This window comes from Sphaeramia orbicularis, chromosome 17, assembly GCF_902148855.1.
Source record: "Sphaeramia orbicularis chromosome 17, fSphaOr1.1, whole genome shotgun sequence".
NCBI classification, from domain to species: domain Eukaryota; kingdom Metazoa; phylum Chordata; class Actinopteri; order Kurtiformes; family Apogonidae; genus Sphaeramia; species Sphaeramia orbicularis.
This window is the reverse complement of record NC_043973.1, coordinates 27,387,579-27,413,086: the sequence shown is the minus strand read 5'-3', so window position 1 is coordinate 27,413,086 and position 25,508 is coordinate 27,387,579. Positions and strand designations below refer to the sequence as shown.

At 40.3% G+C, this 25,508-nt stretch overlaps 1 protein-coding gene across 2 annotated transcripts in view; it reads right to left on the bottom strand.

The window, feature by feature from the left end:
• LOC115436983 (arf-GAP with GTPase, ANK repeat and PH domain-containing protein 3) overlaps positions 1-25,508 on the bottom strand; it is an 88,862-nt gene that overhangs the window by 20,479 nt on the left and 42,875 nt on the right. For both annotated transcript variants that reach the window (XM_030160023.1, XM_030160021.1), the window contains exons 10-13: positions 24,925-25,029; positions 22,979-23,150; positions 15,255-15,398; positions 9,977-10,132 (exon numbers count right to left, since the gene is read on the bottom strand). In XM_030160023.1, coding sequence (XP_030015883.1) covers positions 9,977-10,132; positions 15,255-15,398; positions 22,979-23,150; positions 24,925-25,029 — 577 coding nt within the window. The remainder of the gene's footprint in view (positions 1-9,976; positions 10,133-15,254; positions 15,399-22,978; positions 23,151-24,924; positions 25,030-25,508) is intronic.

The window sequence follows — 25,508 nt, the reverse complement described above, 5'->3', positions numbered from 1 at the left end:
ACTTAGAACAGAATTTAATGCCTATTTAAAGGCCATACTGACTCCTAGAATTTAGGAAAATAGATTTATTTACTCCAATGCCTTGATTCCTACCATTCAGAGTCATTTCTCACAGTGTCTGCAAAGTTTGTGATAATTAGTTCCTAATTTCATCCTAAATTGTTGGGTTTGAACGGGTGGAACTGAGTCGACTAAGGTTACTTTTTTGCAGTTTGGACATTTAACTGACACATTTAAACACAATACAGCCAACAAGTTTATGGCAACATCACTTAAGACCTACCATATCAAATTTAATACCGTTCAAAGACTTTTTTAAAAAAAAACTATTAAATGCCGATTTGTAGATTCAAGACCTTTAAGACTTTTTAAACCCCGCGGGAACCCTGTTTAAGAGACCAGTTCCTTCAGTTTGATCTCCTTCTGTACGTTACTCCAGGCAGTAGGAGCAGAACATTCAAAAGCTTTCTTTCTCAGTTCTGTTTTGACTTTTGGAACTCGTACAGATAACAGATACAGGGACCGGACCTAACCCTAACCCTAACCCTTATTCAAGTCATTCCAACAGATGTAGACCAGCAAATATGATGGAAGCAGACCTAAAATGCATTTATAGATAAAAGAATACCAGTGTTTTAATAAAAATTAGTGGGAGAAGGATAAAAACAGGTCTGAAAAAATTTTAATTAATAAACTTGTAAGCTACAACCTGATAGGATTAAACATCATGACATTAAAAAAAATGACAAATATTAACAAATGAGTCACATTTTTAATAAGAGTGGTGATTTTGAAAGTTTTAAAATGTATTTTTCCTTTTTTTGCCGGGTTCTGCACCAATTAAACCAAAAAAACTGGATCTGATATGACATTTGTACATATTGTGATTATGGTAATTGGTCAGTACTCTACTAGAAAACTACAGCTTAATTTCTTCCTAAAATGCAGACTCATTTTGCATCAAACTGGCAGCGAGTGTGTTAACTAAGATTTATGAAAATGTCACCTGCCATTTCCAAACAAGAGGCCTGACACAACATATGCTGTAACACATGCCATGATGCCTCTGCCGTTCAGAAGCAATTCATTAACTCCGTACTGTACAATGCGACTTGTCTAACATCTTTGGTCTGTGCACATGCTTGAGCTCATAGCCAAATGATTTGTAATTACCTAATTATGTCTATGCAAATAGTCATCTCATTTGCATAAACCATGTGTGGAGAACTGGAGGCGAGTAGACACCAGGGAAATGTTTTTCCTGTGCAGCTTTCATCCACTTTGTCCTGAAAAGTGTTGTCAATATCCTCTAAATGTGCAGTATGAATGATATTCTGATCGCAGTAGCGAGGAAATATTTGGAAAAAGTTAGTTGACAGCAGACATTATTTTAACACGTGAGGAGATATTAAACTAAAATCATCAGAGAAATGATCAAATTCCACAAATGACCACAGCTCAGGTTTACAATCAATTCTCCCTATTTGGTGCGAAACACAGCGCTATGCCATAAAAGTGCTGCTAAATGACAGATGTCTGCCACTAATATAGCGATCTTAGAGCTGAGGTGGAGGGCCATCTCTTCAGGGGGAAAGCAATAATCCAATTAGCTTGACACCGACTTCAATTATCTGATTTAGTTTGCGGAATTGACTACAGGTCACAGACAATCAATAAAGACTTGGAAGCCTCTTTGTTTAGACTTGAAGTGAAAAAGTCTTTAAATGGGTGTGGCCTTTTAAACCACCAGTGGGGATAATATATATAAAATTCTCCTTGTGATAGAGCTAAAGGAATCTAAAGCAAGAAATACAGCTAAGAAAATTATACTGGAAAAAAAAAAACAAAATAAAAAAGCTTGATTAATTGGAATACATGCAACAAAATCCATTTTAATCCAATATACCTTCAGGTACAATAACCAATGCATTTGATTATAATCTGTGGTTCCTAGACTCAAATGTTGTTATACTTGTGTTTTCATCTTTTTAAAAACCTGAACAAAGCTAATTATTCTGTTGGCTGCCCAGGCAATAAATTGGAGGCATTAAAACACTTTCATTATGGAGATTAAAAAAGCAATGGATGGCTGATTTCTTAAACTGATGAGTATACAAGGGAAAACAAATCAAATTCTCCATGCACAGTCATGCACATGCGAGACATAGTGTAACTGCTAAAGAGCCAGAGGAGCATGTGCAGCAGGAATCTCATGTGCCGTTGCCCCATGACTACACTCAGTGTCATTGTGACACAGGTATTGTCATTACATGCAGCCCCAGCATACCGATATTACTTTTTAATGCCGTCCACAGTGTGGCAATTCCGCTCCATAAGCCAAAGTAATTCTGCTCCATGTGAGTGTGAGGTCAAGGAGCTCCTCTCACGGTAAATCTGAGGCTGAACGATGACTCAAAGGTATCACTGCTATTGTACAGGCACCTGCCATGATGAGCTTGTAAAAGGGCCATTAGTGCTTTTGTTATTACTCAGTGCTTGCAGTTAGCACATGGCTAACAGGAACAATCACCTTGTCACATTAGCACGTGCATTAACCTCCTGACCATGTCTATCTGTGAGCCCACGATCAACAAGTTCAACCAATTAGAAATAAATTAACACAGCTCTGCCAGTGGGCGGACAAGGAAAAAAATACAATTTGGAGCCAACTGGAGGGGCTAACTGTGAGGAATGAGCCAAATATGATTTTCCTTAATTAACATGGCATAATGAAAAGGAAATTAGAGGATAATGGCCGAAGAGGTGCAAAGAGTAAAGAATAGATGAGAATACACATTGTCCACCATTTACATAGATTATAAAACGGTTAGGAAACTGGTGGCGACTCCTAGAGGCATCACAGCAGCGTATTAATAAACAAATATTGTATTATAATACTAATGGCTGCTTTGGAAAGAGCTTTCAAAGAGGTCAGGGTGTCGACAAGTACCAGACACGTGCATTTATTCACCTAACGCAATTCTTAACCACATGCTTTTGTATAAATCATACTTTTTTTTTTTTTAAACAAGCATTACATGTAAATATAGGGTAAGCGGTAGATGTGATTCCGAATATTAAGGAGTAATATGACGATTAGAGCGAGTTAAGTCAATCTAAACTTTGCCAACTGGTACTGTAAGTGCAAATATTAAAGGTGCGGAAGGAGATCCTGGAAAAACTGTTCAAGCAAGCTACTGTTTGAAAATACACAATTCAAAAGTCCAAACTCCTTTCTTCTTCCCTGCTTGTTCCCAAGGGTTCACGAGCGCTGCGCAGTCCTGTCCGTTCCACAGGGGACTAAAAATTTTTATTTTTGTGTTAGAGCATTTAGTAATTGGTTGCAATCGGGGTGTGAAGGGGATTTTAAGCAATATAGTAAAAAATGCTCGAGGAAAACATCTCCTACCCTACCTTTGAGTACAAAACAACATTAGGTTCCCTTGGGCTGTCTGACACAGTTTAATTACTGTTCTGTAAATTAACATCTAAACACATATACACTGTTGTCCATAAAGTTGGAATAAAATATTTTTTCTCTTCTCATGAAATGATTGTAACAATATGATTTATTTTTGATATATAAAGTGTAACTGGGATTCAGTATGTAATCATTGCACCAGGTCAAAGGTGATTACTGATGTGTCTAAATAGGAGGAATGCACCTGAAAACAAAATTATTCCAAATTCATGGGCAACGGTGTATATTATTGCCTGATCTTAGCACAAGTATTTTGTTTAATCTTTGCTAGTTGGAGTCTCGTGTTCAGAATCACTCAGCTCTGTGCCACATTTACGCTCCTCCATGTTTGTTTGAGTTGCCTTCATGCTAATTTCCTGCCTGGGTTGGTGCCATGTGGAAGACAGAAAGTCAACTATTGCTGGAAACGGTGATGTGAAATGACATGTTTTTATAATCAGAGCTCGAGTCACTTAAATACATAAAAAGGTGCATGAATGAAATTAGTGAAAATGACAAATCTGTGCCAATTACAACACGGAGACTACTGATGTGTATATAAAATCAATATAAGACCTGCAGACACCCTGTCATTTGATTGAGCTGAAAAATCAAACTGGAACCTGGAAGAAATTGCTAACCTAAGGATGGTGATCCCTCTATTGCTGTGTTTGAGCAGCAGATGCACCTATGAGGACCTGTGGACCAGATTACCACCTGGGGGGTTTAGTGCTGCTGAGCCCAGCTGTGCTGTCTATACAACAGGCACCAACACAGCATCTATTCTGTCTAAGCCCCTCAAAGACCTCTGGAGACTGCTGTCCTTAGAGAGGACTTAGCAAACAGACTCTTAGCCTTGAGGACTCCTCTCTTCCTCTCTTCTCTCTTTCTTTTTTTATCTGTTTGTTGAAACAACTTGGCTAAAATGCCGATGAGGTGCACCGGTTCAGGAGGTGAGCCACTGTTTTGGTGTGTAGGATGCGATGTGTTGTGTTGTGTCCTATGCATGCATCAGGCAGTCACTTAAAGAAGTGCTTGCCGTTCCCGTGAATTAACGAGCAGTTGGGAAGAACAGGCCAAGGCGGTGCCATCTGTAAATGTCACAGGCACTGCTTGCTCATTTTACACATCATTAAAGCCAATATTCCTAACCTGTATCAGAGCAATCAGGAGCAGGCCATTACTGCGACAGGGGCCCCAGGGGAACCACGACCAAACTCAGAAAGAAGAGAGCAGGGAGGGAGAGAGAGAGAGATAGAGCACACTCTTTATCTATCTGACACGCAAACACACACACACACTCTTGCACGCTTCTACACGCACATGCACGTGCTCAGACAAACACGGAGCTCACCTTCCAACGATAAACAAACACATGAAATCAGCACCAATGCCACTACTCTAATAGCTAGTGCATTTAACAACAGAGCAGAATGAAAACAGGGCCAATTATACATGTATCTGTGGGCAGTGTGTATAGAGCCCAAATGAGAATCTTGTTATTCCTTTCCCTCCATACTGTGGCGCTCAGAAAGCTAAGCCATTACAAGAGTGGAGGCTCCAGGGACAGCTTTCGGAAATGAGAGCGAGTCGGGGAGTGACAAAACAAAGTATTGAGATAAACACCCACCATTAGCACAGGCAGTTAAACCTCCATTTCCTAATCCTCAGCTGGACTCCAGAGGATATTAACCCTTGGTTTACTAAGGTGCAGGACAACAGGATACTGGATTATGTCCATGTTATCATATATCAATTTAACACCTGCTTTGATTGACACATAGGAGAGACTGTAGTGTGAGACGAGAGAACAGTGTACCTCTGCACAGATGTGAAGTGAATATAGAAACCTTATAACAAGCCATGAACGATGAAAAATGAGTGCAACAGACAACTTACTTACTTTAGCCTGTAGATTTACATGTACATCTGCTGCACATTATCATTTCAGATCTCTACGAAGTACCAGACATTTTGCAGTTCTCTAATTCTGTCCAGTTTCTAGTGACTTGCAAACTGATCGCAGTGGAAACATTATTTTATTTCCATCTGCATACACTAGTAAAACTATATTTTCCCCACAGCTCTGCTCTTCCTTTGTAATCCCATTAAAGACAAGCAGGAAATGCTGATTAACTCTTAAAGCCTATTTATTATCTCATATTTGCTTTTGCAGCAGCAGATCCCATTGTGTCTTGAGCAGAATTGCATGACATTCAATTAACATATGGCTTTATGTGCTATACCCATACATATGTGAGAACATATGTATACATAATTTTTATAATTATACACATATTCTAGACGGAGACTTCAGTCTTTTTGAGGATGTCATAAGGAGACATCCACATTTATTCTGGGACTCAGCAATAAAAAAAAAATATAATTTTATAATCTTGTAATTTAGTGGAGGGGTGCTTACAATCACTTTAAAAATTAAAACTACTTCAATGATTAAAATGTTATTAAATCTTTTATTTAATTGCAAGCGATCACAGAATAAGACAAGAGTTTTAGTGACAATTTGGGCACTTAGATCAAAATGTAATTTGGGAAAATAAAATGAAATGGCTGCACTATTTCATACATGATGATCATTATTAACCCTTTCATTTCTCATTTCTAGCGATTTCATTTCGTACATGGTCATTGTGTATAATCTATTAGAATATGTAGACGCATTTTATAGTTGTTTTGCAGTTTGGAACAATATGTGGACAAGATTTAGGTTCATGTTCATCATTTCAGATCAAATCTCACAGATGTAAATATGGTCTTTATGGCTTTATAATCAGCAGGTACACTCCAGAACTCCCCTTTTTTCTGTAACTTCCTGAGCACAATTAAAAATCACCCTCTTTAAAACTGGCTTTCATCACTATTCCCACACCTCCCTCTCTGCTAACATTGGACAAGCTAAAACCCCCAAAACAACGAGCATTTGATACACTTTCTTTAAAAGAGAAATACATTAATGATGCTCCCTGACAGTCTGCATTAATCAGAGGGGGCTCCCCCTGAACACAACTCTTTATCGGCCATCGATTTTCCAGTGGGTTTATGGCGGGCGACACACCAAGAGAGCTCGTCGCCGAGCGGCTGCTGGGAAACACATTACGGGGCTGTCAGTTGTCTCGCCATGCATCCTGCATCATTCTTTAAGCACATGAGAAGTTCATTACAGCACACAGCTCTGACAGTGCATAGGATATTAGGGACTGTGTCCATTGTGCATATCCTCGGTGGAAGTGTAGCACTGTAGAGGATTCATACACTATACAAATATGGCATTAAATCATTTATACAAATATAGCTTTCACTGATTGATTATCTATTTATCTACTACAACATATGGCAGCTCATATACCGCTTACACATGTAATGTCTCTCTAATTACTGGTTATACTTACATAAACTAAACTCACCCTCTAAGAAACTAAAAGTAGAACAATATTCCTCCAACAACATAGAGGAATTTGGCGTTGTGTTGTGTCACTCTTGGAAATGATAGTGCAGCAAAACTTTCTCCTAGCTTCCTTCACGTTCCTCCACGTCGCATGTTGACCAAAATTATTTCTCACCTTAAGACGCTCACGCTGCTTTGATTTATGATGCTTCACAACTACTAAAATTCAATTTCAGCCTGCATTGCACGCTTCTGATTGCCCCGTAAATGAGATAAACTGATAGCAATTTATTCAAGGATCCCACCTCTCCTCTCCCACTCACTCTCTCTCCCTCTCTTTCTTTCTCTCTCGTTTTTCCGACGAGAGACGCAACTCACATCCTCGACTTGGTTGAATCCAATATTTAAGCGATACGTCTGTATTTTAGAGCATTCAGCAGAACAGACAAGCTGATGCTAATGGAAAACTTCACAGAGAACAATGAGAGATAGAAAACAATGCACGCATTTGATGACGTGAGGAACATTTGGAATCTGCATCCTGTGATCTGATTACTCTGAGACTTCCTCCTCGAGTCCAGGAGTAGTCTTGCTTTGATTACTCAGACCTTAAGATGACAATTATCGATGAGATTTGGACTTTGATAATACCAGCCATTACTCAACCAGGGTTCTAAGACTGCTGTGTAAATCTGCCAAAAAGAAGATCATTAAAAGCTACGAGATGTCAAATACAACTAGGAGTAAAATGTAATAGGTTTAGATTATGCTTGAACAGATGCAGGGTGTTACAGAGTGTTTCCACACACTTATTTGAGATTAACTTTGATCAGATTAACTAACATATCTGCTGATGGAACTGTATCATGTGCTCAGAATAAAAACAGCAACACTTATCTCTGAGATGCTGATGATGTTCACTCCATACAATGTGGTCAACAGACCTATTCAGACTTTAAAGAGCAGCTGTCAGAGACCATGATAAAAAAGTATAATGATTATTAATGCTAAGCCCCATTTAGGAGGCGTCAATGCCATTGTTGTTGTTATCCAGCGTATCAATCTTGTTGATTGATCATCCCGCTCTGGTGACATCAGTTTTATGGCCTCTGAAATGCGTCTCAGTGTTTTCACAATGCCATCCAATTAGGGGACTCCATTCATCATTGGGCTGGGGAATCATTATTAATTGGGTGGAGAGCTGACTGCCACTCCCCTGCTGAGGAGGGCCACGGCTTCTGAAGATCAGACCATTCATAGTGCGGTAGAAGAAACGGAGGGCTGTGAGGGAGCGCTGCGCAGGAGGTCACATGAACATATAACAACTACACACCTTTATGTACTTTACGGTACATTAAAGCAGAATATGGATTAGAAATTCTTTAGGCAAAGCACGCACATCCATGCACTCACTTTAGCAGAGTGAAAAACACCAGCCCAACACCACTTCCAGTTATTAATTCTCCAGTTTCTAAAAGAGATTACAACTTTTATCGCATAAAAAGATTAGGCAAGGTTTGGTTGAAACATCAGATTTATGTAGAAACAAAATTAAGAATAAATTTTTTTTCTCTCCGTTTAACCTTTCTTAAATGATTTATCTCCATTTATCATAATAATATCCTCAGTATTTTGCTTTTTTCAGTGAAAATCTGGTATTTTCCTATATTTAATTTATCAATTAGGTAGATGTTCATAAAAGCTAATTTCAAAATTGAGGGTTTTTATATCAAAAACAGAGAAAAATGAAGAAAAGGTGACTTTTCAGCAAAAATATCAATAACTGAAGGTAAAAACAAGTGTCTACAGTCACTGTTACTTGTTAAACTACATGAGTTTTATTAGTGAATCAATGTTGCAGAAGATGACGGTGTTTCCACGTTCACTACAGAGCCTCTGAATGTCCAAATGTATCATATCTGATGACCATAAAAAAATGACAAACTGTATTTTACCCTAATTATTTCAACCTATGATGGGTTTAGTGGTTCAGGAGTCACTAAACATTTATAGTAGATTATTTTGGTTGCCAGTGACTGGGACTAAACAGTATGTGGGAGCTAAAAACTAGAAATAAATGAGACTTTTCAGAAATTTTTGAGTTCGATGATAAACATGTGAGTTTATAGATATAAACTTTGGCTGTTTTCTCATGTTATCTCCAGTTAATGTTTGGAGAAGCAGATCTGGACATTTCCCTTACTTTTTCCTTTCATACATGCAAGCACAAAACAGGAAATAGTCACTGTCTGACATTGTCACAGGAAATCCAGGTCAGTAGAACATACAAGAAGTGAGAAAAGAAGGAAAAAAGTAGACTGGAAAATGCATGTTTTGTTTAGAGCACATTAGACTGATGAGAACATGATGACTGCTTTTGCATCAATACCAACACTACATATATTTAGATGTATCTGCATTATCACTGACAGTGTGGAAAGTGATATAAATCATGTAAACGTGCAAATGATCCTTTGTCGTCACCCTCTGAGTGGCAGCATGGCAACGTCATCAACAACCTCTATTCACAGTCAGTCATTTGTGTATCACATGCTCCTCCTATGGGTAATGTCTAGATAATATCCGGGTATTTAGACCTGCCTGTTAAGTTCAGCTGAAATAGTTTCCCCATTTATACGTCGTTAACCTCATAGCATAATTGCATAAGTCATATTTTTTCAGGACATAGTCAATGATGCAAAATGAAGCAGCAGTGTTAGGAGAATAAAGTTACACAAATATCACAAGTTGGCCCAAAAATATGACCTCAATTATGCTATGAGGCTAACGATATCAGTAGCTCTTTTAATGTACAAATGAATGCACCCACAATACTTTTCACCTGTTTCACTGAGATGTTAAAAGGTGAAAGAGGTTTGTAAAGGAACACAAAACAAGCTGTTAAATCACTGGGTTCCAACTTGTGCAAAGTAATAGTAACATTGCTTGGAATCCAAAACACTGCGGGAATCGTGCAGTGAGTGCTAAAGCATAAGGTGAAGGTTTGGCCTCCAAGACACCCGTTTAGACCATCAGTCTTCGAGTCTCTCTTAATGCATCAAAGTTTTTTGTTGCTTCAAAACTAATGTAGCAGCGTGATTGTGTTGTACCTTCATTGCCTGCAGATAAGCCGTCTGGCTTCGTGATGCCCGTGCTCTTTTTCCTTCGGTGTTTCTTGCGGTTGGCGTGTGGAGAAGGAGGTGGTTCAAGTTTAGGACTTGTGGCGCTGCCCATGCTGGAATTTGCAGGATCGCCCGTCCCGTTGGCTGAAAGAAAGAAAGAAAGAAAAAGAGAGAGAGAGAGAGGAGAGAGAGAGAGAGAGAGAGAGAGAGAGAGAGAGGAGAGAGAGAGAGAGAGAGAGGGGAAACACATTTGGTTAATCTTTGGTTTGTACTCAGTGCCAGGTGGCCAGCAAAGCAGCAACAGGAAGAAAGAAATGATTCAGAAAAGATGATGCGACATGAGATTTATTATCTAATGTTATGTTAATTTTTTTAGACTGGTGTTTAAAACCTTAAGTACATACATACTGCATCTGTAATGTATGTAATTCCCTTGAATGTAGGCCATGAAATGCACAAAATGGATTTTATGAATTACCTCCAGATTCATTCTGTGTGTAATCCAGTCCAAAGAAGACAATTTATGACAGTGAAAGGAAAGACATCCCATGTGTTCCAGGTACATAAGGCACATTAATTATTCTCCTTTTAATAACTTCATGCAGTCAAACTGAATGGCACTACACTAGCAAAGAGTTGGAAATGGCTCCAAAAGTAACTGTTGGTCCGGCTTTAGATAGAGTGAAGGACACGTATGGGGCTATCAGTGAACAAATGGTTACCTAGGTTAGCCTCTGGCAAAGCTCTCTATATGACTGTCTGAGAGTGACAGGGGGCTAAGAGCCGGCTTTGTTTCTTGTAAGTGATTTTATAAATGTGATATTAACCTGTGCTACCGTTGGGCAAAGGGATAGGAGGGATGGGATGATAGGAGGGGGTTGTCAGCTTGCCATCTTTCTGATTTCCTGACATTTGACATCACTTTCCCTTCTTTCCCCCTCCAGATGCCATTATGAATCTGGGAGTAGGGGCCAGGGGCCTGGGGGAAGCAGGGAGGGAGGGCCAGTAGATGGGCCCCATATTGCTCTCCTCTTACCACCCTGTGTGGTGCTGGCAGCCTCCTCCATTGTCTCCCATCAAAAGCTCATTGTAGTGTGGCAAACTCCATTCATTTCCCTGTGCACCGTCCCAGCCCCAGGGGTGGAGTGCAGGAGGACAAGGGGCTCAGGGATTATTGCTGTTGTCGTTGCCAGTTGCACATGCTATAATGTGCGGCGCTGTGCCATTAGCCAGTGTACAACATTAGGCCTAATTCGGTCATTACCTTTAGGGAGATGGGGCTGTCTTGGAGGAGTAAGATGGGCTCAGCAGGGGACTGAAGATGCTAACGTGGGGGAAGAGTGGAGCTTGGAGGGCCTGGGGATGCATTGTTTGAGCGTGAGTACAATATAGGAGACAACACCTGAGACATTACATCGGTCCTAAATTTAAAGATTAATCACCAGGAGTGTTGACAGGAATTTATTTCTATAAAAGTAATAATAAAAATGTGGAAATGAATGAGAACTATTAGAAAACCGACAATACCAGACCACCCTTATAGTCTTTGCTGCAGAAATATAAATGTGTTACTTGGAAAATAATCTCATTTATTATATGCCATCACATTAATAAACATAACATTGGTGCTTGTGCTGGACTACATACATTACTCTCTGGTGTTTTGAATGGCAGCACGCAGCCACACATGTAGCAGCGCCTAGTCGAGGCGTCTGTTTCAATTTCCCTGCTCTCTTACAACAGCCCCCCTGAGACGAGTCATTAGCTGGCTCAGACAGCTGGGGGCACAGGGGTCCTCCATGTGCACCCCCCACCCACCCATCCTCTGCTTCCTCCTCCCTTTCCATCCGAGCGTCTGTCCCGCCAGCACAGCTCCGTATGGCGGGTGGAAGACTTGAGCTCCAACCTGCTTCCAACGTGACAGCCAGCATTTGTTTAATGTCGCTTGAGGTTAAAGGGGAGGGCTGCCCCTCAGGGGCCCCAGTCGTGTCATAAACACCTCTAATTATCAATTTCTGCCCCTAATGTTGTGGAAAATGACCCTGGTTCTACTCATCCTGCACCTGAAACATGCACTGGGTGATACGCCTCCTTTTGTTTGCGCACATCTGGCTTTAGGAAGTCTGTGAATAGAGGACTCCAACTACAGTCTACATCAAAGCACTTGAGACAAGTAGGTTTTATGTAAAGTTTCCTGACTTTAAGTAGTTCTCAGTTCAAAACTACATATAAGTAATCGGTGAGATTTCATAAGTTGAGAATTATGAAGTTAGAACCGCTCTGATCATGCACACATTCATAGAGGCATTATGAGCCAGCTGTTAGTGTGTATAAGGGCCATCAGGACTGAGCCGGGTAATGAAGCACACTGGGGATCAGGAGTCTCTTTTCCACTCAGCTAAGATCACCTGGGCAGCAGAATAGGTATCGGCTAACCTGTGATTACAGTGTATTACACTCCCACCATGGAGATGACAGTTTAAACATGCTTCAGTGTGAAGGCTGTGGGTGAGACAAAGAGGGGGCTGCTAACAGCCTCCTCGCTTTCTAATGCTACACTGAAAATGAATGAGAATGAAAAAAGGGTGAGAGAGGTGGGAGGAGGTGAAGAGAGAGAGAGAAGGGGGGAGGGGGGGAGTCATTTCATTGTTATTCAAGAGGCTCCGGGTGAGGAGCACTATGATTCCGCCAGGCCCCTTGACATGGCAGCCCTGTCTGTCCTCAATCAAAGCCAACGGCTGCAATTAATGGCAAAAATTAGAAACAATCACCGCCTCCCCCTTATTATCCTCAATTAGAGCGTACTAATCAAGGCCTGATCGCGCTCTGCTGCTCTCTCCAAACTAAATGTCAAACTTCATTATGGCCTGGCGTAGAAATCAAACGCCCCACATGCTATCACCCTCGCATCAGGAGGCCAAGGCATAAAACACCGTGCCACAGGAGAAGGCTATCTGTGCATTAACTACCTGTGTCCTGATATGCAAACTCAGAGGGAAAAAAAATCCTTCAGGTATAAATTACAACGCGACGGAACAGAGCTACAACACAAATTCCAGCATGAAAGAAGACAATACAAAGTTTTATTGAAGGACTACGGGTGGTGAGAATAGACAATAGCAGCAATTACTTGACAATTAATTCACCATTATCAATATTATGAGATTCTGAAATGGTAGAAAATTATATATTTGGTCCAGTTGATTTAGAGAAAGCCTGTATATTAAACATGCATTTATTGACAGACTAATCACTCATTTCTCACACTTATCTATTTGACTCATGACATTACTCACACTTTGACTGTGACTTAAGTCATTGTCATCAGCGCCACTGTTTGAGCCTCTTGTCTTTAATTCACGTTCAAAGATTGAGATGTGTCCAAGGAGAGCAGCATCTAAACAAGCGCCCGCGGCATTAAGAATGGGTGCCTTTATGAATGCAAGCAATCGAAAAATTGGGCCGAGATTTAATCAAAAATTCTGCGCTCAATATTCAAGAGACGTTACTACCTCTGCTTCTGCCTTTGCTCAATAGGTTTACAAATGAGGACATTCTTTAAATAATATGGAAATGGTTACCTGGCTAAGATGCATTCATTCTTCAGTGAGCCATCAATCTGATGTTTTTGCATCTCAGAATCACATTTTATGTTAACCTGCAACCTTCACCAAGGATAATGGAGTGATTGGTTGAAGTCAATACAAATGGCAAAACATGAGCAACCTTCACTGTGGAACACCCTCTATTGATTATTGAAGGTGCATTAGGATGAAAGATAAGGGGTCACATTTCAATCAAGTGTGTTTTCAGATAAAGCAGCTGCGTAGTTTGTGCCCCAGACATATTCTTTTGCTTTAAATCAGATTTTTTTTTTTTTTTTTTTACATTGGAACGATTTACAAAAAAATGAAGATGCTCTAAAAAGTTTTCGAGGTAGAAAGTATTCACTCCAAAATCGTGCCCCGGCTCTGCACAGATTACACACAACATATCTATCACTTGACACAATGTTTCTACTATTATTTTCAGCTCATTTGCCTCATTCGAGCTCATTTGTGGTTACCTTAAGAGTAGCATGAAAATAATTGGAGAAAATAAAATAATGGAGCAAATTGTGGCTCTGATTTAGTTGAAGACTGGATGCTGGTTAATGAGCTATGCTAATATGAAGGGCTTTTCAGTTTACCAAACATGAAAATGGGAAATTCAAGTCGTCTTATTTCCATAGCACAATGTTTAGGAATTTTTATTTGTCCTCGGCGGACCGGCAACCAAACGTTCACAAACATGCAGTATGACGCCTTTTTCTCCCACTCACATACAAACAGCTACACAAAAATTCACACATACACAACACACACTCATTTATTTGAGGACCCCACGAACCTAAGTAATTCTGCTTTGGGCATGCGGCTGATGGGAGACAGGGGTAGGGGGTGATGGAAATGCCTGCGTCCAGGCAGAATTGATCGTTTGGCAGCTCCAAATGAGAGACAGGCTTGTCTGCGGAACCACAAGGGCCGTGCAGTTGGACTCCAGCAGCGCTCGTAAAGTGCGCTCTTTAAACTGCCGGGGCCCCTGGGAGCCCATGGGGAGGGGGGGAGCCGCCGCCGCGCTAATGAGAACTACCAGAGTGCAAACATGCATGGAAATGACTGTTATTCTGTTGATGTGCATTTAAGTGCTTTTTTACTGCCAACCACAAAGAGAGGGAAATAACTGGTGATGAATGGTACCCCCGAAAAGCATTCATTTTCCTCTTCGGAAGAAAAGAGAGGAAAACAGAGGAAGGAGGTGGGTAAGGGGAGTGGGGGGGTGGGGGTGGGGGGGGCAGAGAATAAGACGGAAGGTAAAGACAGGATGGAAAAGGGGGGGCAGACATGCATGGTGAATATATTATTTTACTTGACTCAAATACAGTGACAAGGTGCGATGTGACACAGAGGCTGGAGATGCATCGATGGCAGAAAGTTAACCTTCAGTGTTCCTCTCCTCTGAACACGCTCCATGCTGCTTGTATCAAGAGAGCGGCAGCCAAAAAGGTCACAGCGATCACAGCCCTCATCGCCTAATTATGAAAATGAGCCTTGTTCCACCTGTCTGGCAAAAACTGGGAAATGGCATCTCCATCAAACCACACCTCTGGATCACTTTTTCCCCCCTCTGTTGTAATAACTGTATATGAATACTAAATCTACGATCATGTGGGGAACAAAAATGAAGACTTTTTTGGGCTTTTTTTGTGGATGAGTGAAGATCTTACGGGCGCCGCTGCTTGTACTGGTGTTGATGGCTTCATTCCACTGGTCGGCACTGGACACGGAGAAGGAGCGTTGGTGCATACCGTCTTTACCGAACGCCGAGCCACCTGTCTGGAGGGACGAGCTGCTGTTGGAGTGAGGGGCGCCTGGAAAAGACAAGAAAATAACTCCTGAATTCTTCTGTTCTTTATATAAATAGTAAAGTTAATCAGAAAGAAGTGTTTATGACGTAATTTGTTTTAATTTGTACTTTCCGTAGCACTGTAATGTTGCCTCCACCTTATTTGTGCACATCACTTTGTCAACCCACCCCCTCACACAGACACACACACACACCCCTCTCCCTCCGCCTCTGCCTCTAATTAGCCCTTAATTAACAAGATACACTCTGAACGCTAATTATCTCGCCTCATCCCTCTGACTGCCACATCGATCTCCACTGGCGTCAGCAGGCGTTCTCTCCCTAACTTCCAATCAGGCGAGCCACGGACGCCTGGCTCTCTTTACTAATTCATAGGCTAGGCTGCACCATGTGGGGTCCTTCCCTCCTGTTCGTGAGCAGTAGCTCCAGCACATCCTAACTACTCTGAAAAACTCATCCTCATACTTCAGTCATGTGAGAGGAGTCAGGTTAAAGCTGAAACTGTAAACGATGCTAAGCTAAATGGAATAATTTAATGTAGCACAACCCCCCCCCCCCCCCCCCCAATCCACGTAAATTAATTAGCTTGCTCTGAAATGTAAATTAATGATCTAGCACAAAGTTTAAAAATGTATGATCATCGAAGGTCATGTTCAGTTTTTCCAGTGTTGACAATAACTAGCTGCTAAAACAATATCTTTTAATGGTGTAAATATGTGACGCTTTTGTATCAAAAGGTTAAAAATTCACTGAATTTGTTTTGATTTCCTCATCAAAAGCTGTCGCATCTTACAGGTATCACACATCAAGGCCTTTTATTCAATAATTACAAGAGAATATCAGTTTCTGATTGAGGTGACAATAACAGAAAATATAGTGTGTGGGTCGTGTGTAAAGTAAACTAAGCGGCACGGGTGCTTGTTAGGATAATATGTCCTACTCATTATCTAGAGTAATAAGTGTATCAAATTCACATAATCATGTCTAATTAGTATCAGTAATTATCTTGTTGGGCCCAGGAATATTAATCTTCAGGTCCCAGAGGGGAGGGAGCAGAATCGCAGCAAGAATGGGAGAGAGAGCGAGGGAATCATGCTGAGGAGCACTGACTAAATTAGCATGCTGAAATCAGAGCAGAAGAGGAGAAGGAGGAGGAGGAGGAGGATGGGGGAGGAGGAAGGGGAGGGGGGATGGAGTGGGGGGTGACAGAGCCGAGAAGTAGGGATACTGAAAAGAAAATGTGAAACTTTTGTTTTTGAAAAGTAACACATGAATGATAAAGAAAATGATCTTTAATGAAAAGGCCTCTGATTACTATTAAGTACACAGTGGAAACCAGTTCGGAACAAATATGTAAGAAAATAATATTTTTACAACGCTACATTCACCTGCAATGATCCAATTCACCACAGACTCATGTTTAATCACCTCATTCAGTTGTCACTCATTAAACGATATTATTTTTCTACTGTTAAACAACTAACGTCTATATGACATGTGTGAAGTTTGACTCTTACCTTAAAATTGAGGAAAAAAAAAACACAGTTAGATAACTACAAGGCAACTTCTATTGATACTTAAAATTCAACAATCACCTCTAATTGTCAAATTGGATGCTAATGATTAATGAATTATACATGGCTGTATCCATTAGTCCCCAGAGACCACTTCTGCATAAAGGGGAGGATAATGTAATTACAGTGGAGAAATAATCAGCTTGTGGCATTAAAAGAGCACTGTACCCGCAGCTCCAGCCAGGCCTGAATCTAGAACATACGACAGCTTTAGTCACACTGGAGATCGATACCGATAGACCTGAGATCTGCCACTCAAAGGCCAAAATTCAGCAGCTCTATTAATGAGAAGCGCAATATAAGTTTCACGTACAAGAATAAGTATTAAATGCAGTGAAGTACAGCATTATTTTTAAATTAAATTTGTATTAACCTGAGGCTCTGTTTTGGTCTACTCTGTTAATAAATGCATCATCTTTTACAAGATCTGTCCACTTATTTTTCTCATTAAGAATGTCACTACTTGTTTAATTCCAAAAACCAACAATATTACAGTATGATCCCAAAGAAAATGACCGAAAACTTTTCATAAAGTACAAAACATAATGAGCATTTCTCCTTGACTATATCATAATGTGTATGAAGAGATAACAAAAAGCCCATAGTGTGTTCTGCAGGCTATCCAGAGCTGGGGTGTTAAGTAGAGGCGATGGATTAGCGGGGAGCAGCGCTGCCTTGCTCCTCATTTCTCTTTAGGCCGGGCCGTCAGTGGGCTGATGAGCCGTGACGAGGCCTGACCCCTCCGTGGAGTTGTTGCCATTATGTACAAGTAGTGGGATAATGAAGCATTCATGCTAATGTGGGCCGGGCAGCACATCATCTGTGGCTGTGTAATCCACCACCATCATCCCGACCAACGCCCAGACCCCCCCCCCCCCCCCCCCCCCCCACACACACACACACACACACACACCCCTGCTACTGCTGTCACCAGCCTCCACACATGTCATTCAGCTATTTAGATTTATGCCCGTACACTTTTCATTTTACTCCGACTAAGATATGACTCCAACCCCCTCAGGCAACGAAAACACTGCTTTATTTAGTCGCTTTTGACTTCCTCGCTTTATACTTATTTTTGTCAATGTGACGCCTTTGATGTGGTTTACAGAATCTACAGAAGTCTGCAGAAATTCCCAGATTTCAATACTTTTATACTGCACACATTCTTTTTATTTTACAATTTGACTGTGTGCCTTAATACAATAGGTACAGTCAAATAATAATGACTATTTTAGTTTGTTTTTCTTATGGATATATAGAAACACATTCTATATTCCATGTGGATATTTGAAATTAAATGGAGCAGACATATGGGATATGCTGATATTATTCAAGTTTTCTGAGGGTTATGTGAGCATGAATACAGAGCGTTGAGAATATGCATCTCAGTTGGGGTTTTTATTCCACTTTGGGACATGAGCTCTGTTTACAGTCGGCTCTACGCTTCCAACACAGCATCGACAGGGGCAGAAATGCACGGCCAGAAGAAAATCCTACAAATCTAGTTGGAAGAAGAAACACACCAACTTTATACAGCAGGTTTTTAGATATGTGCAAATACCATTTAACTGACCTTTTGTAAGAAGGTGGTTGAAGGAAAGAGTGTTTGCACAGATAGAACAATTCTGTAAATGTCAAAAAACTAGACAAACATACACTTTTACCTCCTCTTGTGAAATTATTGTGACATTGTGATTTATTCTTGATAGATAAAGTCTAACTGAGGCTCAGTATGTAATCATTTGCACTTGGTCCAAAGGTTTATTAAAAAAAAAAAAATGTCTGAAAACAAAATCACGCAACAGTGTGTATTATTATCCGATCTTAACACAAGTATTCCATTTGATCTCGGCTAATCAGTCTCATGTTCAGAATCACCCAGTCCTGCATCATTTTCGCCCTCTTCCATGTTTGTTAGCGTTCATGCTAATTTCCTGCCTGCATCTGTCCCATGTGGAGAAAAGAAAGTCAACTATTTTTGGAAAGAGTGATTAAAAAGACCAGAACGTGGCATTACACAATAACATGTTTCTATAATCAGAGCTTGAGTCATTTAAGTACATTAAAACGTGAATGAATGAAATGAGTGAAAACAACAAATCTGTGCCAATTACAACATCAAGACCTATTCCTAGAGTGTATTTTAATAGCATAATTGCCCAAGTCACACACTGTATGGACAAAAGTATTGGGACATATTGAATTCAGGTGTTTCTTTTCTAACAGGGGTCTGGGGTACAAAACAATAATGACAAATGTCATAATATAGTTTTACACTGGGACAAATATCATATTGATTATTAATATTGATGTGTATATCTCAAATCAGCATGAATGGGACATCTTACAAGCTGCAGATGTGTTCCAATATTTTTGTCTATACAGTTTATAAATATCAGTATTGCCTTTTTAAGTTGAATGGTTAGTTGTGGTAGAAAATTATTTGCAGTCAGAGTATGAAAAATATTTTTGAAATTTAGAAGTAGGACATTTAAAATCATAGTCATGGATAAAAAAAAAATCAATGTTGAGAGAAATTAAGTAAAAAAATATTTAAACAAAACTAACCAATGCAATAAAATGATATTTATTCCAATATAAAACTATATTATAACATTTGTCATTATTGTTTTGAATCCCAAACCCCTGTTAGAAAAGAAACACCTGAATTCAACATGTCCCAATACTTTTGTCCATATAGTGCATGACTCGAGGCTAACCAAAAGCAGCTTGTGTCACTTTTACACATGTTAGGGTGTTTGATGGAATATGCACGAATGTGTAAACAGATATATTAAGAAGCCCATTAGGAGTACAGATTTTTTTTTTTTTTTAGAATAAGAGCAAAAAATAGTATCATGTAGCTATAATCGTACAGAATATACCGACAAAACTGTAACAACTAACCATTAGACTGTATCACCTTCAGCTCAGTGAACATGTGGCTACTGCCTCACAGTGCGCCTTTAGATTTCAGACAAATTGCGAAGTAAAGAAGTGAATGAGCCGAACACCTTCTTCCCCGGAATCTCCACCTCCTTTTCCATGCATCTCTCTCTCTCTCTCTCTCTCTTTCTCTCTCTGCTGCAGGATTGATTAAAAGTGACTGGGCCCATTAATACTTTGATACAATGTATCTGTCGCTGGTGACACGGCAGGATGCGTGTTAACAGGGAGGATCATATTTAAAATGGTTCCGCTCAGCACCCAGCAAAGGAATTAAACCTGGCTGCTCGGCGAACTCGTGGGCGCATGCGTTCTCTCATTTACTCTCCATCTTCTAAACCCTTCCTCTTCATCTTCCCATCTTCCCCCCCGTCCTCTCTCCGCCCCTCCTTCCCTCCGTTGCTATCCCTCTTCTCCCAGTGATTATAAAGGTCTTTAGATCTAAGGAATGAATGAATTACTAAAGGCAAAGACAAGGCTTGTGATTTGGATGACATGAATGAAAAATTACCCCTTTGTTCCCTTCATCAATTGCATGTCTAATGAAATCAAAATCCCGATCGCATAATCAGAAGAGGGTCCTCCACCCGGAAAGAGACCTGATGTGATTTGTAACCTTTCTTTTCCTAAGTGGAGATTAAGGCAAATCTCCCTCACATTGTTCCCTGATGCATAAATGGATGGCTATTAAAGATCTTGGGAATCCGCTATTGAGGTGTTTCTTTGCGAATCAGGAGAAAACAACACCGGTGTGATAGAAGAAAGAGAATTTACAGATAAAAACCTGCTGGTGCCGTTTTTCCTAAACCCTGGTCTGGCCTGTTTTTCAGGGCCCTTTGTCTGATGACCTGATGACTCTCCTAAACCCAGCGCTCAAGGTGAACAGTTTGTGGGATGGAACAACCTCGATGCTGTGTCCTCTGCTCTGTAAACTCCTACATCTTTCTGCTTTTGACTGATTAACCCATTCAGAGGTGGCAGCACCTTGGCCGGCTTTGACTGTAACCTGCCTGGACAGTGCTACCGGTCCCCGCTGACCCATATTTGGCGCCGTACCACCCTCAGCCACTTAGCTTTTAGCCTGAGCGATGGAAACACTTTGCCCATTTTACAGCCGATGAAGGACCAGGCTCCCTCTGGGGATCACTTTGCTAATTAGTATTAATTACTCTTAATCCTAACCCCTAAATCCAATCACTGGCTTCCCCTCTGTACGCCTGCCAGACTCTCTGCAGCCTCCGGTGGCATAGCTCACTGGGAAAAGCTCTATTTTTAAACCCAAAAGGTGGAAAAACCCTGGCATGATACTTAGGAAAAAAACAATTAGGTCAGTGTCATAGCACTGGTATAGGCCAGGATAAACAAATCAGATTTTTTTTAAATATAATATCATTACTTTCAACATGGACTTGATGAATTTTTAATTCCCTGTTGAGTAATTCAGGGAACATTAATAGATTTCTCATAGATGCTCATTAAGACGTCATTGTGTATACTGTGAGGCAGCTAATCAGCATGAATGTAACATATAGAAAGCACATAATTACCCTGTTGGGGCCCATTTTTATGATTAATTGGAACTGAGGACATAGAAAATGAGTACAGTAATAAAAGGCTCATTGTGCAACCACTACACAATATATTATACCTGTGATTTGTTAATTATTCTGTGTAATGCACAATATGTGGTGGCACTTTTACCTACAATGTCTATTCTTTTAGATTTAAGAATTTTAATATTATTATTCCTAAATGTTACAACTACAAGTCACTTAACTGGGCTCAAGTGTTTCCCAATTATATTTCAGAAGAATAATTACACACAAACATTGCTCATTATAGGAGGGTTTCAACAAGTTCTATTTAAGACGTTTTAAGATTTTTACAGTATGAATGAAATTGAAAAAAATGATCAGAAAATTAAGTTTGATGTTGGTGACTTTAGTGATGTAAATACAGAATTGGATGTGGCTATTGCAGGTTTTGCAGCTGGAATTCACAGCAGCTTTATGCTTTGACTTTGCCTGCGACTAATATATTAAAAGTTTGTAACTAGAGCATTTTCTTACATTGCTTTGATCATTATGTTGTTCCCAAGCCATATTTCACTGAACTTGCACTTAGCCCTGTGAGGTTAAATTATTTATTTCAAATAACATGGCTCTTTTCAAGAGAGGAGATGGTGCTTTACCCCACAAATCAAATCGTGGCAAACTAATTGAGTGCGCTCCAATAAACTGTGATGAAGATGCAAAGTGTGTATTAGAGCCTATTGGTTCTATGTTTGTTTTGTTTTAGTTTTGCTATGGTGCAATTACTAAAAATTTCACCCAGAAACACAATTAAAACCAAAACATAAATCAATATGACTAAAAAAATGTTCGTAATGGGTGCTTTGCTGGGTCAAAAATGTGAAATGTAGGTGTGTGTATAAATTAACCATCTATACATGAAAAACAGGAAAAGCAAAACACTGTCACAAATAACAGTCAGTGTTAAAAAAAATAATAAGTAATGTCATAAACAGAAAAAATGCTCAATATACTCTAATATAACAATGAAAATGCATAATTATTATTATTTATTTATCATTTATTATTATCTACAGGGAAACCATATTGCGACCACACGGAGTCGTCATCAGGACATAATAAAACCCTCTGCCTTCAGTCCACACCAAAGTTTTTGCACATACAGAGGGACAGACGGACGGATGACGAACTGATGACAATACCCCGTGGCGAGGGCCGAGGGTAAAAACTCAGTGCGTCATGTGACACCAGTCACCTCTTACGTGTATCAGAGTTGCATTATTTCTAACTGTTTCTTATATTGCTTATTTTCTCAACATTCTTTGCAACTGTCTTTTTTGCTTTACAGAAGTCAATACAACTTTATAAAAGTGAAGTCAATATCATAATTTAATCACTTTTCCAGCCTGTTGAAACTGGATTCATTATGTTTTAATGTATAAGAGTTTTAAAGACTAGTAAAAGCCCTGTATAATGTTAAAAAGTTTGAAAATAAGTCTGTTTGATATGATTCCTGTCTGTTGTTGTACCTGTGTTCCCTATGCCCAGCTGCAGGGTACTGCGGTCCTTGGTCAGCCCATTGGTTTTGGGACTAGCGGTCGGAGCTACGGTGGCTACAGCTCTGGGCGGCCGCTTCCCCGGAACCTTCACTGTCGTCCTCAACAGGTCGATCTCCTTTCCGTGAACATTCTGCATGTAGTCCTGAAGAAAGTGAAGAAACAATAAGGGAACACATGAGAGTTGTAGGCGGCCTGCACTCTACATAAATATCTCTTTCATTGATACACACAGAAGATAAACACGAATGCAGGACTTATGAAAGAAAAACAAATTAAAAGATGATTCAATTTCCATCCCCATTAGTCACAACCCTTCTTAGACCTTCCACTAAGGGTGTGTGATAGCAGAAAAATGACTGTAAAACCATTATACATCACCTGAGCCCACGCCGTCTCTCCAAATAGCGAGATGTTGGGTTTAATGAATGCAAACAGTCTCATTCTCTTTCAATTTGGCCATTTGATTTGGTTTAAAGCGACTACCGCCCAAATGTGGGAAGCCAAGGTGAAAATCATTGGGCTCAGCAGAAAAAAAACAGACCCAGATAGAGGCGAGCTCGGCCTTTGCTGTCCCCCCACCGGCTCCTCGGCTTTATTACTGTGTCATAAAGCACTCATTTCTTTCCCAAGCCTCCTCGCTAATTACCCAGTGAGCGCTCTCATTTCATTTTATTGCTGGAATTAACAGCCAGATCGAAGCGTGCAAAGCTATTAAGATGTGTGATTAAGCCACATTCAATTAGTTTCTACAAACAATTTAATTGATGTAGCAGATAGAATTAACAGAAGGTGATTGTGTGGATGGCTTGGCTGACTGCGAAATTAAAGGTTCCCCTCTTCCACTCTCAGTCTGCCTCCCTCCCTCTTCATTCTTCCCTCTCTCCTTTCCTCAATCTCTCTCTTCCCCTTTCCTTCCTCACTCTTTCTCTGCTCCACTGCTCAAAATGAGCTGGAGCTGTTACCGCGCTAATGTAACTGTCTCTCTTATTCCACCTCCCTCCGTAAGTCAACAGATTCATAGATTCAAAGATTGCCCCGATGACCTGTAATAGCTGTAATGATCAAGAGATAGCCTGTTCACTCAATTACATACATCACTGTAGCACGGCGCTGCTTTACTAATAACTGCTTGTAAATTAAACCACTAACACACTGTCAGTACAACAAGGCCACGCGCAAGGTTCACGTGTCTAACTATCGGGCTCGTTCTCCAAGTTTGAGTCGTCTAATTGCACTCGAGATGTCGCTGGTGCAATATTTTAAACCGCCTTTCTTTCTTTTTTTTTTTTTTTTTTTGCAGAGTGATAAAACACACACGACTGGATGTATGAGTGAGAATGATGGACGGGATTTTCGGGGACGTTTCTGTGTGTGGCACCGGGCTCCTGAGCTGTCTGCTGCCAGCCCAGCCGAGTGTTTAAGAGGTATTAGCGGCCCAGCGGGATTCTGACAAAGATGGATGTGGGAGGCTGGTCAGGCTCTGCTGCCATGCGGTGAGAACCATTATAAATACAAGCCAGCGTGGAGTCTGGGCGCGGCGGGCACACAGCAGCACAGCCATGTCTCCATTAGCCAGAGCTGGGGATCGGCACCACAGGGGGGTGGAAATGACCACCAGGACACCCCCGTTCCTTAATACTGAGGCTAAAGTCACAGGGTTATCTAATACTAATACAGCCATTATATGCAACGATCAGGCTTAGGGAAAATCACCAGCCCTACATGGTTGTACCTCAAACTCGTGAGTTGCAAATGTAATCGTATCAACAGAATCGCGCTCAGCAGCAGGTTGAAAAAGTCCTGCATTAAAAGATGTTTGGCAGCACCCTTGAGTACAAACAGTGGTGTGACAAACACATAAAGCCGATTGGAAAAGAAACGGGAGGGAAGAGCGGAGGGGGAGGAGGAGGACTTACATGTAAACTGGGGTGGTAAGTGAGGACGCCATTATCACACAGTGTGACATATTTCTTTTTCCACTCCTTGTTGAGGGATTTGCCACTTCGCTTCAGAAGGATTCCCTGGAAGAGACAAGGCATCACAGTGAGCATATGCTCTTTTCAAAGCAGCATGGTGGAAGATGAGAGCCATTATGGATGTTAAATACCATAAAGCAGCGTTAGTATTATTGTTATCACACATTAGATATGGTGGTTACGTTGAGCATTTTCTTTGCAGTAAGTCATGAAGCAAACAAACATTTCACAGGATAATGATGAGGCGGTAATATGAAAACACAATAATTCAGAATTAAACAACCACAAACTTTTTTTCTTAGCTCATCTATTATTTTGACTTCATTCAGATAATAAGTTGGTGAATTATTACAGCTGAAAATGTCAAGTGTTACATTAAGATTTGTATTAGATTTTCCTTTGTAAATATAACCCATGATGCAGAACCTAGAGATATTTACTTATCGATTAGATCCAACCAAGAATAGCTCATTTGCAAAAAGCACAATTTGGAGTTTTGTTTTTAAAAAACTAAAAAGAATTTA